The following is a 16,619-nucleotide window of genomic DNA, read 5'->3' as shown; positions in this document are numbered from 1 at the left end:
CAGCATTTCTTGGCCGTTTGTTGATCTTTACAACAATGTGTCTTTGTGTTTCTGGTCTTTAAAACTTGACTGAATAAACAAAAGCCAAAATTCCCTGTATGTATCAACTCCCTGTAGGAGTTGATATAAATTTAAGCAAATATTTCATTCGAGCAACGATGGAGTCGATCTTAAGTGAATTGTGTCTCACCACCTCCCTCCCTTTGTCTTCCGTCCAGGCTTTGAGTTCGGAGTTGGCGGAGGCTCGGGACGACACCAAGAAAACGCAGAATGACATGCTACATGCCGAGAACGTCAAAGCGGGCAGAGACAAGTACAAAACCCTACGGCAGATCCGCCAGGGCAACACCAAGCAGCGTATAGATGAGTTTGAGTCCATGTGAGCCAGAAACGTGGATGGACACGACACTGAAAAGAGACCGTTTGGTCTCATTGCCATGTCAACGCCTCACTCTCCTTGTAAAGCCCAAAACCTGCTGCCACTGCAGGATAGCTTACCTTTTCTCTACCCCGGAGAAAGATGAGATAGAGGGCTTCGTAGCTTCAACCTCGCCAAAGCTCTGCCTAGCAGCGGCTGGCCAGCCACATACTCAGCTTTCTGCTTTTTAGAGCTCTGCCCTCGCCTCGATGAAGCACACGTCTTTTAATCAATCTGGACAAATAGCAAGCAACGTGTCGTCTCCCTGTACATTACTAGCAATTTAAATGCTTGCATGTTTGATAATTAAACAATATCGCAACCTTTAGACAAAACGTGACTGTTCCGAAATGGTTTCTTTTATTCAACAAAATAAAATGATCATTTGTAGCTATAGCTTATTGATGTTGGGAGTTCGCTTTAATCTGTACCTTTATTTTGTCTTCAGCAGAACAATTTAAATTTTTTTTTTTTAAACTGCTTTACTCGTGTCATTTCTTTCCCTTTCACTGCTGTCATTTTGTTTTGGTACAGTTACGCTGTCGTCCACATTCAGCAGTTAACTTGTTCTTTAACAGGTTGTGTGCTCACAGAGAGCCGTTAGCAGGCAGATAAGCAAACTAGATTTGCTTGGCGTTCTCTTTCCATTGAGGCAGTTGTTTCAATATATATTTTGTCTCACAATAAAGAATGAATTTATATTTCCAATAATACACCTATGGTATGATCTTGGTCCTGACTCTTCCGTCAAACAGAATGAGTATCAGATTTGCAGGATGTGGCCTGAGCACCTCTATAGAAGCAGAAGTGTTGGGAGTTCGCTGCTGTGGTGCATTTAGCTGTGGTTTAACACAGTACCATAATCTTCCCATGAGTGGATGTCCCAGCAAAGTGAAAGCCAAATATAGTTCATATCATATCACCATAAACACCTCATGCCAGCTGTCAAGCACGGTGGTGGAGGTGTCATGATTTGGGTTTGCTAGCTACAGGAGCTGAACACCTCGCAGGCATAGAGTCAGTCATGAATCATGAAGTCAAACTAGGTCATCAAGACAATGATCCAAAGCACACCAGCAAATCTGTAACAGAATGGCAAAAATATGAGTAAACTAATGCCTGCAAACCTCAATGGACTGAAGCTGTAAAGAAATCCTCCACAATATGACAGAAATTTATACAGAAAACAGATCAGTTATTGCTACTACAGGTGGTTTTACAGCTACTGAATCATGGAATTTACTTAATTTTTTCACGGGGTCGCAAAGTGGAAAGTTTCATTTTCATAACTTAATGGAAACATTTCACAGCACTTTTCATTGTTTCCTGCCACAGCTGATAGATCGTCAAAAAACAGGAAGAGTGATGCAAGTGTAAACAACTGCAGTAGAGCAGTGATGTCACTTCTCTTGCTGTGTCCAAAATACCCAAAAGAAAAACTCTTCTAAAATCGGTGTGATAAGGTCCATCCAAAAGCGATCATGCAGGTATCTGTGGTTCAGTGTAGGCACATTACATTTAATACAAATAAAAATGTTCATGAAGGAAAATTAAAAGACTCTTATTTCAAATCACACTATACCAAAATCCAGCATGTACACAGACCAGGCAGGACGTGAAAGCTTTAAGTGAGGCTTTTATTGGTCACTTTTACATCACTCACAAGAACAGTCAACATGTCTCATTCAGCCACATTTTCCCTGATCCTGTAGGTATGTCACATTTGTTTTATGTGCTCTTGTTTTGGGTTTCAATCTCTAAAGCTTAATCGAGCACAACAAATGTTTGGTGAGACCGACTCTGGAATGGTGGTTTTATAGAATAAAAAGTTAAACTCATACAGGGGCGAAAAAGTGAAAGTACTGTACATTAAACCAAAAATCAAAAAAGTTGTTGTGAAGCACAATTTTAATCACCTTAATCAATATAGTGATGAGTGACAACATACAGCGCTGGTCCACCAAATACAAACAAAACGGCTTCAATGTCAATTTTCCACGTCTCTGACACTCATCTGGAAGGATAGTTTCATTCTTCTATCAAATATTCCCGCATTTAGTGTTTTGATGATGGTGGTGGGAAGCATTGTTTAACATGCAGGTGGGGTTGGAGTCAGGTGATCAACTCATCAATGCCATCTGAACTGAAATGTTTTGTCACAGGATAAATATGACGCCCCAGAACAACTGACGCTTCCCTCCAAGGGGACAAATGCAACCCAGAAATTCCCTCCTCCCCTCCTTTTAGGTTTTCCTTTTAATTTGTTAACTCTATGTATGAATCAATACTGTGATTTACCACCATAATCCTGGATCACATTATAGAAAGAACCACTTTATTCCCTAGCAGAATATACAGTGAAACAGCAGCAATGGTCTAACACTTTTTTTTCCTTTTTAATTTTGGTTTAATAAAAGCACCACTAGCCCGAGAGATGAGCAACAAACAGCCTTTTCCTTGGCTGTGGTCCCTGAAGAGATGGCACTTACTTATTTCTGTAGCAGAAATGAAGCTGTATTAAAGCACACTAAAAATAAACATGTGAATAAATGTGCTAAACAGGGACTGTCGGCATTTTACATTTTTTCTATTGATAAAACACCTAATAAAATACAAACACACATCATGATTTTAGTCAAATGAGCAACAAATGACAAGTTGCTCGTCATCGGTTAATACAAACCCCACATGCAAATTCAAAATGCAAATAAAGCGCATTCAGACTGAACAGGAGGCAAATCTGAGTTCACTACACACATACAAATCTCCTATTATTGCTTTGGTTGTCAGCAGATTGCTACCATCGTCTGTAGTTTGCAGGGAAAATGCTAACTACCACCTATGGCATAGAAAAACTGCAACCGAAGTTGGTGTGTTCCATGCTTACTGCTACCAACCTGCTAGCAACCAAAGCAGTCGCAAGGAGGTTTTTGCCAGCCGGTGGTGGAATATTTATTATGCCCTGGCTTTAGCAATCCATTTGCATCCTCCTTCAGAAGCTACTTGCCAACTGGTCAAAGACTACTCATTGCTCCCACACAACCAGAAGTTGCAGACCAGTTCCAAGGACTGTGTGACCATCCCTAGAGAGCCAAAATTGGGACTAATCATGGCTATAATTGATGGTAAAATTGTCTCCATGATTGTCATATATAGATGACCCTTTCAGAAATAACAGGGCAGCTTAAAGTACTTTATTACAGTAATGATAATCCAGGATATGCTAGTTGCCGAGTCCAGATTCAAAACACTAAGATGGTGCAAGAAAACGCTTGTGCTTTTCAATGGGGTTTTGCTACTCAATGCTTGACGTCACGGTGGCTAGGTCCATCTCTGATACTGTCTATCATTTCAGATCTTTTCCCCATGAACTGATATGAACCATCTTAGTTGTTGCAGAATTCTCCAACATATTTAAATCCAGGATTCTTGAGAGCCAGGTTCTTCTTTTTGATCACTGCTAGCTAAAGAGACAGAATATTAAATGGACATATGCATAAGACGGAAAAAAGAAGAGATTTAACTGTAGTCATTCCAAATGTGGCCTGTATGTTGCTAGCTAAAGAACATTTACATCTGTGTAGTCAGCACATTAGCTATACTTAAATTTAAGTATATAATTCAAGACAGAAATTTGCTTCATGTTCAGTCGGAATTCACTTTTTCAAGCAACAGCTATGAAGAAATCCATTCACAGCATGATGTCAGGACATGATTTAACACACACTTTCTAGGGATTTTTTTTTTTTGAGAAAAAAAATACACACATTTAGAAAAATACCTTTTTAAAACGTTTGTAATAATAGAAAAATATGTATTTGTACACTGAATAAAGTTGTTAATATTTATCAGAATGTAAACACAATAACTTTAGAAGTTTGTTAAATTATACTGTAGGGTGTCTTAACCCATTTAGCAAACACTAGCACATAGTGCCAGACTAGCAGGGTTACCACAGACTTAGCCTTTAGCATCATAGCGGATAACAATGTAGGCTAATGATAAGAGAAAAAATGTGTAAAAACCTGACAGACTGTTACTCACATTTGTTCATGCCTTGCATACAACTCTCCAGGGTTTGAGAATAAAGTTTTTTGATGTTAGAAAGCTCCACAGAAATAAAGAAATACATTTTCTGGAAAGTGTTTAAGAAACATTTGGAACATTCAAGCTAGCTACAGCGTTTGCTGCTCCCATGGAGTGTGATGCCAGGAAACTTTAATAACAGCCAATCACATCACAAAACAACTTTAACAAGCTCTTTCTGTTATAAAACTTTTAACCCTGATCACTTTTACTGTTTTATGAGCGTGTGCCCACAAAAAGTGCACTTGAGACTTTACTGCACCCGGAAACAGGGAACAAGAATCCCCCTTACATAAAAGCCGAACTATCACGGGTGACATATTTTGCCACATAAAAATATTCAACTGAAAACTTGTTCTCACATTTTCATATAAAACAATGTTTATTTTCACCATATAGGATACAATTTGTATCAACTAAGAGAGGTGTCATCGGGCTACTTGAAATTAGGCTAACCAGGCGAGAGAGTTAGCTTTCCAAACAGTTCCTCGGGTAATAAAAATAACCTCACTGGCAGAGATAGTAAAAATAAATTATCATAATTTCATTCAAAAACACACAGCTCCAAGCAAGCTGCATTAAGAAGACACAACTTAAAAATAATTTTAAAACACTAAAAATATATTTTAAATCCCCCCCGCCCCTCGATTTTTGGGAGAAAACAGGCAATTCACAGAAGTCACCTTGGGCACTGCAAAATTATTATGAATATAAATATATAAATAAAAAAAAATATGGTTAAAAAAGTAAGGATAACTGGAAACCTATACGAGCCCTGCTGGCATTTAAGGAGGTCTGTGATGGTCAGGATCAGTTGAAGTTATTAAAAACTATTTTTATTGTCTTTTTTTAACAGAACCACAGACTTTGAAACCAAACATGAATATCTCCTGAGAAAAAAACCCCTGCAAAGTAAAAAACTACCATGGTCCAAAATGTAGTTCAGTGGTGATGTAGTGATTTTAAGGTTATGATTCTCACCCGGTGCCTGTTTTGTTTTTTTATTCAATGTCTCATAAACTAAAAAAAAAACAAAAAACTGTGGATCTGTGCAGTTAACACAACTGTATGCAAAGCATTAGAGGCAGATAAACCCTCCACCACTGATAAACGATACCCCGTGTCTCACATTCACAAACATTAAGTATAATAAATTAACACATAATTTAAATTAAAACAATACCAACAATCTGTTCCCCATAAACATTTCCAGTTGCCACACTTTGAACCTGATTTAGCACACTGATATTGTTTAGCGATGGAAAGGAACAGCGCGTGATGAACCGTGAAGTCAGCTGACAGGGCTATCCTAACAGAGGAAATAACTCTCATTCAAAAGTGAACAAGAGCTTGGGGTTTTCAAGTGGAGTTTTTGCTGTCTTCTTTTGTGGGTGCTGGTTAAGTTTCACTTCCTTGTTGGGGGAAATCCACAAAATCTCGCAACAACTGATCTGCCACCTGTCAGCACAGAAAGAAAGCCGTTTGTTGGGCTTACTTGAGCGTCAACTATGGTCGGGCTGTATTTGCAATGTGGCAAATACGTGCGTGCCACGTTAATGCTGAAAATGTTAGAGCTACATACCCAATGTTGTCATCTCAGTGACTAAAAAAAATTAGAAACAGAGAAACAGCGCAAACGGCTATAATTATACCCTGATATGATTGCCAAAAGAAATGATCTGAAGAAAAAAAAAAATAACAAAAAGTGCAATAAAACTAAAATAATTTTAAAATTATATAAATAACTTAAATGTAACAAATAAATAAGTTTAAAATCAACAATACTGCCACCCTTGAAACACCTTAAAAGCTTCCCTAAATACAGTGCTGTTTTGACTCATAACCAAAAAAGATGAAACATGCAGATGCACCCCTACCTTTTCCTATGTTACGTTCAGAAGTAGCAGGCATATTTCTAGAAAAAAAGTATGGCAATTTTGGTATTTCTCTGTATAATAATAGCATTAAAAAGGCAGCGTGTTAACAGCTGAAGGAGTCTCGTATCTTGTGATTTTGGTTTCTGTATGCCCAACTTGACTTTTTTTATTAAGCTTACAGAGGATATCCCCGCAAATACGAGTTTAGTTAAGATGAAAACTTCACTGTGTTTATTCAAGAGCTGTGCTGTGACTTCTCCATTAAAATGGCAGCTGCAAGCTCCTGAGCATCCGTCACATGTGGGTTCCTGGTCATTACCATCCTCACCAAATCTGGAGGGAAGATGCCGCACAAGTTAACAAACACCCTCTCCCTAAGGTCCTGGTATCGACCCAAGGCAGTTGGCTTTGCGTGCTGGGTTGCTGAGGGCATGTGGCTCTTGTGGGTAGGGACAGATGGAAGAGACTGCTGTGAAAGCGATGGAAGACCTGGTATTAAAAGGCCATGTGGTGATGAATGAACTTGCTGGCCCCAAGGAGAGTGTCCATGGACTTGTGGAAAACTCTTATAGGAAAACAGATCATAGTAAGGCTTAGGGGGTGGCTCATAATTAGGGTCCCAGTTCTGCTGGTGCTGAGGTTGTTGGGTTCGCACAGAGTAGTTTCTTCTAGAATGAACTGGTGAGCCTTCACACACTCTGTCCTGAAGCCCATGTTCCGGCCAAAGGGAGCCCACCATATTGTGGCCTCGAGGGAAGCTCTGAGACCGGGCATGAGTAGTGGGTGTTTGGGGTGGATGTTGTGGATGAGGTGGTTCCCCTGGAAAATTGGCGAGCAGCTGAAGCTGTTGCTGGGGTTGGATGTAGACAGAAGCGGTGTTGACGTGATGTGGCGAAATGCGAGAGGCGACAGATGCTGGAGTATCTTCTATGCCAAAATCACGTTGTCTCCAAAGTCCTTGAGGATGGACATAGCCACGAGGAGAATGCTGGCTCAGACTAGGAGAAACACGGCTTGCCTGGTGAGGGTACTGGCCAGAGTAGTGATGATGATGGTGGTGGTGGTGGGGATGATGGTGATGGCACTTGGGGCTATCATCTAACACGGGGTCAGGAGAGAAAGAATCTGAGCTGACACTGCTTTCACTGCTACAATCTGAAGCCAGTGAACTTGTGCCGAGCTCACCTGGAAAGAAGCATTCAGGAGTCTGTGGCACTACAAGACTGAGTCCCGAATAAGCCTTTACCACAGAGTTGTAGCCCACCACTGGAGAACTGCATCTGTAATAAGATTCAGCTTTGTTTGGTCCTGAAGCCCCGGCAATACCGGAGCTGCATCCAGTACTTCCAGCAGGGTGTTCCCATCTTTCCAGATGTCCCGATGAAGGCGGTCCCCCTGGAGCAGGATGTGCTACAATGTTATTGCTACAGCTGCCACTAAGACTGCTGTTTCTCCTCTGTTCCTCCACTTTGGAACTGACCTGAGTTTTGTCCTCTGAGAGCTCACTGAAGGAGCTCTGAAGGCTCCGATTTGGCTGTTTCTTTCCGGTATCCCGAATCAGCGGGGCCTCAGCCATTCCTTCTGATTGACCATTTTTTTGGCTCTTCGCCATCAGGGCATGTTCCAGCAGGCCTCTTGAAGCTACTGATGAAATTTTGGCACTGGCACGGAGTTCATCTGCCACAGCTCGCTGGGGCTGACTACCCCTTTCAGGGTGATAAAACTTGCACTTGTGGCCATATGTGCACTTTTTTCCTAATGGAAGAAAAAATGTGAAGTTTTTTTGTCATTGTACTGGAATAAAAAGCATTTATTCTCGTACAATTTTTTATCTAATTCCACTATGCAAGAGCAGACATCTTCTGCAGCATAGCTGATAAGCATGCATTTGATAAGAAACATAACTAAACATTTTTTTTATTACCATAAGGACATGGCTGCTTTCTATGTTCAGGAATAACAGGCCTCTTTCTCAAGAAATTCTCAAGACTAGGTCCATGGCGTCCCAGCGGGTCATCAGGTGGCATGAATCTAAATATACAGTTAACAGACTGAAATTAGATGCAAATATTGAGTTCTTTCAAACACAGACATAAGTTGAAATTCTCCCTTTTTTTTAACAACAAATTGGTTAGAGTAACACAAAGACAGCATGTTATTTAGTATGTTCAAAGGTGCAGGGAAACAATGACGTTAAAAGGAAATCCAACAGATTTGCTTCTTGTGCTGGTGCGATATGCTTACTTGTCATTTACAAACGAGTACATCAGCAGGCGCTCATCTATAAATTTCTTCCACTCTGGCTTCTCATTTGCTAAGTCACGGTAGTTGTCGTTTGAAACAATTATACCATCTGACTCGTAGGCCAGTTTGACGATGAATCTGTCATCGTAGCAAACCACACGACGTCCCTGAACGCGTCGTGATGGAGTGAAAACCAAGATCTTTTCTTTCTCCAGACGCCGCAGGATCTCTTGGTCTGAACAAGGAGAGGTGCAATAGTTAAATATAGAGAGAAAGACTAGAGTTAATGGATAATAGGAAATGCTTCCAAGAGCAGGATATTAAATCACATCCTTCACACTGTTGTTATTCTGGGACTTTCAACTGTGACAACGACTGTAATTTTTACCTGTGATAAGAGCATCAGGTCGCGACTGCTCCTTTCTCCAAGCAGGGACAAACACTGTGATGTCACGGTGGCCTCGCTCCAAGAACCAATCAACTGCTAGCTTGATACCTTGGCAGGAAAAAACTTCCTTGTTCCCATGACTACACAAACAGAAGGCAAGCATCAGCCACACAGCTAAGATTAAACTTTGCCTGTTTGCTTGTCATAGTCATACTGTCAGTACGGCAGGTTTTTCATGTTTTTTGAATTATAATCAAGTAACACAAAAAAAGCTTAGAAGTCAAACTCTTGAATTAGGCATCTGAATGTAGAGTATCCTCAGGTTGATATTGTTGATGAAGATGTGTTTTTGCATTTTACTAATGATTGTAACCATCTGAGGTTTAAGGTTGTAAATCCAACCCTCAGAGAAAGAACTGTTTTTTAAAATAGTTGTCTTCCCTGACTGCTGAGACTTTGAAAAACAATTTAGCAAAAACAACAATTACATAATCGTATTACATCTTCCCACAATGAACAATTGTTTCACTTTGTGTCACTAATTACAAACCAGTGATACAAACTACAAAGGCATAGCATTAGTTCACACAGGCCACAATCTCAAGCTCAGCTAGAATTAGCTGATACCCTTCTAAGCATCGAATTGGCAATATAAAGCACTGCAAGCCACTTTGCAACCCATCTGTATTCCAACTCGTTTCTTAGTAAATCTGATTAAATCAATCTTACACCTGTTTTCACCGATGTCTCCTCTATTGCATGCCGGAGTCTTGCTGCTTGTCTCAGCATGTATAGTATGTAACATGTAACTAACATTAATAGTTTTAAACTGATATCTTCTTAAATGGTTTTGGTAAAAACTGGATTTACAAAAATTCAGAAAACTAAACAATGCATGTTTTCAACAAATAAGCATTTCTCTAAATGTGTGTTATATGGCTTTCAGCTTAGCTATATATGTTAGGCTCTTAAGCCTAATATAAAGTAATAAAGCTACACTCTTTGTGAGGTAAAGAGGTAGATACATGAAAGCAGAACAAAACCCTAGTATATTCCAAAGCTTCTCCTCCTCACCTCATGGCTACATTGCTTCCATCCACAACAACAGGTCGCAGGTTTTCTTTGTCTTCTAGCAGGTGGGACCGGCACAGTAGCCGAGAAGAATCCAGAGAGGAGTTGGAGGTGGAGGACAAAGAGGACGAGGGAGACTGTGAGACAGCTTGACCTCCTTGCTGATCCATCTCTATTTTGGTTCCCAGTTTAACCAGCTCTCCCAGTATATCATTGATAAGTGCGTCAGGGCCTAGTTTCCTCAGGACCAGCAACACTAGCTCTTCGGGGTAGCCTAGTTTGAGAGCGAACTCCACCTTCGTACGGCAGTGTGTGATGGGGTCAGTCAGAGATGTTTCCGGGGGGTCTCCAGGAGATGTATTTGGTGCCAGGTCCAGCCTGACTGGCTGAAAGACTGAGGACTCCTCCCTTTGGTGTAGGTGAAGCTGATCGTGGTGCGGTGTTTTAGAGTCAGAACCAGACCCGGTCTGGAGCCTTTCATCTTCACTGTCAGAGATAGCACTCTCTTCAGAAAAGTTACTGCAACTGCTACTGCTGCTTGAATGAATGATAGAGCTAATGCCTCTGCTACCAGCAGTATTGCTGCTTTTAACAGTGACACCCGCTCCTAAATTCCCAGCCTGCCGTTCAGCACCTTCCACGTGTAGGTAGTCCAGATCCAGCCCTGGGCTGAGGATGTGGCCTGTCCCATCCTCCAGATGGTCCTTCAGGCCCATGAATCCTTCTCATACATCCAGCTCCACTACCTCCGTGACCTCCCAAACACCTGACTGACCCCACTGTTACTACTGATACTTAACTCACTTACTAACTAGTCCTGTGAGGGTACCTGGGAATTAAAACATAAAAAGGAACTGGTTAAATTCTCAGTATATACTCACTTGTCATGTGATACCATCACATGAGGACACAGGGCACTACACTGCATTTATGTTCAAATACAGAAACACTCGTGGTCAGTACTCCATTAACTTCTACATAAAAAACAATTGAAATGTCATAAACATTAAAAACCAAAAAATCTGTTTATCTAAAGTATGGCCCAATGATAATAAAAATTCTCCCCAGCAGCTGTAAGGGTATTTTATTCTGCTTCTTCCTCCCATCTCAAGCACGCCTCTTCTTCATCAAAAGGAAAAAAAAAACGCAGGGCCCAAAGCAGCAACACCTCCTTTGCCCTGGGATGCGTCTTGACAGAGTCTGACTGCTCCAATAGCTAATTTGCATATTAAGTTCTGACTGCAAGATTCAAATGAAAAGCTGCTGATGGTGCACGCTTTATGATGCTTAAAACATGCAGGCTGAAAACTATCTTTACCAACTTCTACTGATTTGCATTTTAACAGTGATGAGTTGTGTTGTCAAACAAATAACAGCTCTGGGACAAAACGCTAAACACCTTCCCCTCGAGCAAATGAGGGGAAGCCAGCACAGACGTAATAACTGTGCAGCACGGGCAATTTTCATCTGCTAAAGAACAGCAGCACTGTCAGAAACACTGTTGAATCATATCCAGCCCTCTGCTTAAGGCATTTTTAATTCTTCAGGTTGATACTTTACGATTTAAAGCACCTCATTTTATATGTACAGAGTACAAAACTTGACTCTGTCATATGCAGGCATTCTTATTCTTATTGACATATGCATTTTATTTTGTGAAATACATTACTTTACATTTTGAAACAACAGCTCAGTGAGAAATAGGCCAACGATCTTGCCATATGAAACACTTCATTGCTGCTTCACACCAGTAATATAAATAAAATAAAATAAAATAAAAGCCTTTTTGGCCAACAGGCAGATTCTCCGCTTACCTAATCAATGCATGCACTAGCTGTAACTTCTAAAATGGGATTGAAATTCAGTCAGTGACTTCATACTCAAACATAGAAAAGCGCTTCTTCTTGATACATCATTTCAAAACAAATATGAGCAAAATTCATTCATATGCGTTTAGTGATTGCATTCACTAATGGAAACCGAAATGAACGTGACGACGTGACGTTACAGTAATTACAAAGATCTGCAAAGTTTGTGGCAAGTCATCGGACACGTTTTGTGTGATAACTCAACAGAGTGCGTTAACTTTTCTGTCTCACTGAGTAAGTGAGAAAACCCACTGCAAACATGATTTTATTGTTAGCAGCCCTGTTTGGCACATCTGTGTCCTCAGAGTAAAGGTAAGAATAAGCTGTCATACAGAATCAAACGCATTTTTAACTGCTTGGCACATTTTGCACATTCAAAATCTAAACGTGCAGCAAGAAAAGGTACAGCCGAAATTTACAAACATGAGCAGCCAACAGGAGATTAACTATAATTAAGAATAATTTATGAAAAAAGCCATGGATATATGTATGATAAATTAAATCCATTTTGACTGGACAAAGCTAATGTTAAGAGGCAGGAGGTGCTGGCCGTGACATGAGTCAAAAAACACATTTTCCACTTATTTCAAATCTCCGGCCACTATAGAGGTGGGGCGTCCTATCAAAATCATAAAAAGAGGGCTCTTTCTGACACAAACAAGCGTTACTGTTACAGCTGTGTGAGCTACCATGACAAAGAAAAATTACAAACTGCCCATTAACAAAAACACAGTACATGTTTTATGTTTTCCAGTTAGTTTACTGATCACCGAAAGCCCAGAAGAAATCCTCACAGTTGGACACAAACTACATTACATAAAGCTGTACTTCTATTTAAATCCACAACATAAAATCTTAAGTAATGTTTATGAAATTCAGTCAGTGATACACCAGCTAACACTGCAGTCAGTGTTTGTGTTTATGTGGCCTTCCTGAATGTTTCTCAGTTCCATCTGTGGTAGCAAATGAGAGAAACCCCTAATGTTGCTCAGAGCCTCTGAGTGTGGCCTGCTGGTTGTGTGGGGGTGCACAGACTGGCTGAAACAAAGAGTGATCTGTAAATTGTTCAGTGACCACTTTAAAAAAAGAAATTAAATGTCTTTGTTTACTTCCAGTGTATTCACACAAAACATCCACTAAATTACCGATGCTTTTGGTAGCTATAACCTCATTTTGAGTTGACTTTAAATGTTGCTCATTTCCTCAGAAATACTATGTCTTTTTTTTTTGCCTGTCCCGTTTGGTTCCTTTGCCATCAGAATTATTGTCTAAAGGCAAAGAAAGATGCCCAACGGATTTACTTTACCAAATTGACCATCCCAGCCTTGCCGTAATGGTCCATTTGATTCACCTTTTATTGTTTATTTTATTTATTTTTTATTTTCACTTGCTAGATACGGGACAGACTTGAATGAGGAAAAGAAAGGGGAGAAAGGAAGAGGGGGAAAAACAACGGAGAAGAGGGACGGGGATAAAGGGCAAAAAAACAAAAACCAACTAAATAAGCAGACAAAAAAAAATACATATATCAATCACCTGGATCACCTGTTGAGAAAGAAAAAAAGAAAACAAGCAGAAGAAAACGAGAGCAATACAATAAACAACATCACGATGATATATGGGAATATAACAGTAAATACTAAATATTAAACATTATTGTGCAGCACGTAAGATCGACAGCGCACAGTGTGCTTTGAGGTGGGAGCCAAAAAGGGTGTAGTTTGTGTGTGTGGACCTGTGAGCATGGACGCGCTTGTTTTTAAAAGGTTCCTTCATGTAATGATCTGCTAGAGGGTGTGGGGAGAAATACTATATATCTGGTTCCATATTTTTATTTAGCATACTAAATAAGCCTGGCATATTTTAAAGTTCAAAATAGTACCTTTATTTGATAGTGCTGGATATTTAATATTCTTAAATCACACTTACATCACCCTCACACAGCTAAACATGAACATTTGAAAAAAAAAAAAAAAAAAAGAAATAAAGCTGTCCAGCGCTCAGAGCAAGCCACCAGCTAGCTGCTAGCAGCCTCGGTATGAGCAACGGAGGCAAGGTAAACATTATGGAGATGAGTGAAAAAGAGAAAAGTTATAAATATATAAAGATACTGAAAAATAGTGTAAGCACCTGACATTAGTTTTCTTAAGTAAATCTGCTGCACCAGCTTTTGTTTGGTAAGGTAAAATATGTTGGATAAAGGTGGTTTAAAGCAACTCTTTCACTTTTGCACATAGCATGTAGTTTTTAGATATTTAAGCAAGAAAAATATCCTCTAACTTACTCAAGTTTAGGGGGAAATAAGTTATATCCAGTGAAGTTTAATATTTTACATTAAAAAATGCTGTTTGTTTGTATCAGCAGATCACAAAAATTGTACAACTGAACCAGCCAAGAAAAATAAAATCAACTATTTACGCTCGGCCTAGTTCCTGCCCTTCATAAACAGCAGGTTTGTACACCAGGTGGGTGGGGCTTCTTCAGCCCAAGCTGATTGCCAGAGATGACTATTTCATATAATATCCACTCTCACTGACATACAGATCCAAGAGTAGATAAAAATTCTGTGAATCAGAGCGTGATGCCTCATGTTTGGTTCATATTGAACATGAACATCCACTGTTCTAGCACAATATATATGAAGGAAAGCAAGAAAAAGCATTGTATACAAATTACCCGTTAACCTAGTTTAGTCTTGTTGGCTTCATGCATAAAAAAACAGACAGAGCCAAGATCCTCCTTTGAGGGTACCTCAAAGGTACAAAAAAATTTATCTTCAAACAGAGGCATAGAAAAAGGAAGTGACAGTTGAAAACCAGTCATATGATGACTTGCCTCAACACCCCACCTGTAACTGGTATGATGTGGACAGAGTGGGCCTGCTTCAGTTTTTAGTGACAACGGTTCACATCACAAACAAATACCAACAACTGTGTGTTTGCATGTAAGGTTGTTTATCTGTGGAAATACCCACGGAGGGTACTTCCAGTGCATGAAACTGCCCTGAGATCTGTGAGAAGTGAATGGGAATGTTATTTACAAGTTTGGTGCATCTTCTTCAAATGTTGTTCTTCAAAGTACGATGTCAAAAAAAAAAAAAGATTTCTGTGAAAGAAAAATACTCTGTTATGCTGCTCTGGACAAATAATGCTGATTTTTTTTATGTGCTGACACAAGGTGAACAAATACTGTCTGGTAGCATTGGAAGACTTCAGTTCACTTCATGAAGCTGCTCCTCATACAAGACTGAACATTTATTTCAAAAGATAAATTTTTTCACCAGTTGTTTGCAAATCACTTCAAAAGAGCTACTTCTGCACTCTGTATGCGCTCCTATTTATGGTTATAGTTTAAAGAAGAATTTCTCAGATCGCACGCTAAAGCACCGGAAAGCAGGGGCCTCTTAATGTCCCGACCCCCGACGTCTAAGCTGCACCGCCGCTGTTTTTCATCCTGAATGCCACAAGAGAGCCGGAATAATTTAGTCCAGCAAAAAAAAAAAAAAAAAAAAACCAGAAAAAAAACAAAAGAGGCACAAAGGGGAAGAGAGCGAGAGTGAGTTTGTGTGTGTGTCGGGGGGGAAGAAGTGTGTCTGGCGTGCCGTCCTTCAACAATGCAGCTGCCACACAATCTGTCCTCCTGTGATGGGAGTATTGTTCTCTCGGCCCGAGCAGCATGCACAGACGGAGGCAGGGGCTTTTTTTTTTTTTAAACCCATTCACCCCCCACACCAGCACATCAACATGCAAAGCATGCCTGCTTATGCATCAGCCGCGCGGACTTCAGTCGCAGGATGCCAGACGGAATCTGAGGAGTCAGCAGAAATGTGAGAGTGACACAGCAAGTGTGAAAACCCACTTATAAGGCAGTCCGGTGACATGTGGTGTGATCTCTGCACTATATACGTGTGCCATATAAAGGAGTGTGAATACACAAATGTATTTGCATGGAAGTTTTTGGGAAAACCAAGAGGAAAAAAAAAAAAACTCCAATAACTCACGAGGAATGCCATTAGCTGTTCCTTGTAGTATTTCTTATAATATTTCAGTTCCATTTTAATGTTACTTAATACTACACAAAGACCTGGATGACAATTAAGCTATTATAGTTTGTGTTTCAAACATACTAAATACATAAATAAATAATATCGCTGGTGGATTTGTACAATATCTGAAAATGTCCAGTTAAACTTTGAAGCACTGAACAGCAGCATCTATTGCTTCATTTAGTTTTATAATTGTTGATGCTGTGGGTGTGGATCATAAACCAAGAATGCAGTTCAAGAGTCCTGTACAGCAGCAAGAAGTGCTACAAAGGAGACTTTTGAGTACGTTGGAAGGTGTTTGTATATCTGTCAGTCTTTGGTAACATGACAGCGTCACCACAATGCAAGATGCAGTCGCGATAATTCACAGGTGTGCAGCCGACATGAAAATAAGAGTGGGTGTCTTCCAACAGCTTAGTGGTTTCAGAGCTGGCGTGATCCCTACACATTCTAAACTTTAGTTTTGAATGAACTTTCTGTTCACTGCTGTCTATCCGGAATAGCCCATCTTGAAGTACAGAAAACAAGCAATTGTCTCCTGGTTAAACGTGGACTTGGTTGTAGGGAGGAAACTCAGCCTATCAGATGACTGTATAGTGTTAATATACACGGAGAGAGTTTA

General features: G+C 40.0%; 2 protein-coding genes across 6 annotated transcripts in view; one reads left to right on the top strand and one right to left on the bottom strand.

The window, feature by feature from the left end:
* Positions 1–1,974, top strand: part of LOC146556230 (radixin) — a 48,164-nt gene extending 46,190 nt beyond the window's left edge. For all 4 annotated transcript variants that reach the window (XM_085248497.1, XM_085248499.1, XM_085248495.1 and 1 more), the window contains exon 15: positions 219–1,974. In XM_085248497.1, coding sequence (XP_085104623.1) covers positions 219–383 — 165 coding nt within the window. In that variant the 3' untranslated portion in view covers positions 384–1,974. The remainder of the gene's footprint in view (positions 1–218) is intronic.
* Positions 1,975–2,042: 68 nt separating this feature from the next.
* Positions 2,043–16,619, bottom strand: part of LOC146556229 (putative ribonuclease ZC3H12C) — a 32,214-nt gene continuing 17,637 nt past the window's right edge. The window contains exons 2-6 of one of the 2 annotated variants that reach the window (XM_085248493.1): positions 10,088–10,913; positions 9,014–9,153; positions 8,626–8,860; positions 8,306–8,412; positions 2,043–8,136 (exon numbers count right to left, since the gene is read on the bottom strand). In XM_085248493.1, the coding sequence (XP_085104619.1) occupies positions 6,617–8,136; positions 8,306–8,412; positions 8,626–8,860; positions 9,014–9,153; positions 10,088–10,800 (2,715 nt within the window). In that variant the 5' untranslated portion in view covers positions 10,801–10,913 and the 3' untranslated portion in view covers positions 2,043–6,616. Of the gene's footprint in view, positions 8,137–8,305; positions 8,413–8,625; positions 8,861–9,013; positions 9,154–10,087; positions 11,183–16,619 lie in introns of those variants that run through there. The other variant, XM_085248494.1, reaches the window with a different exon arrangement.

The sequence above is a fragment of the Mchenga conophoros genome, linkage group LG16 (genome assembly GCF_057382185.1).
Source record: "Mchenga conophoros isolate Kocher_MC1m ecotype Shallow Benthic linkage group LG16, M_conophoros_male_GT1.1, whole genome shotgun sequence".
Taxonomy (NCBI): domain Eukaryota; kingdom Metazoa; phylum Chordata; class Actinopteri; order Cichliformes; family Cichlidae; genus Mchenga; species Mchenga conophoros.
This window is presented reverse-complemented; position numbering and strand designations above follow the sequence as displayed.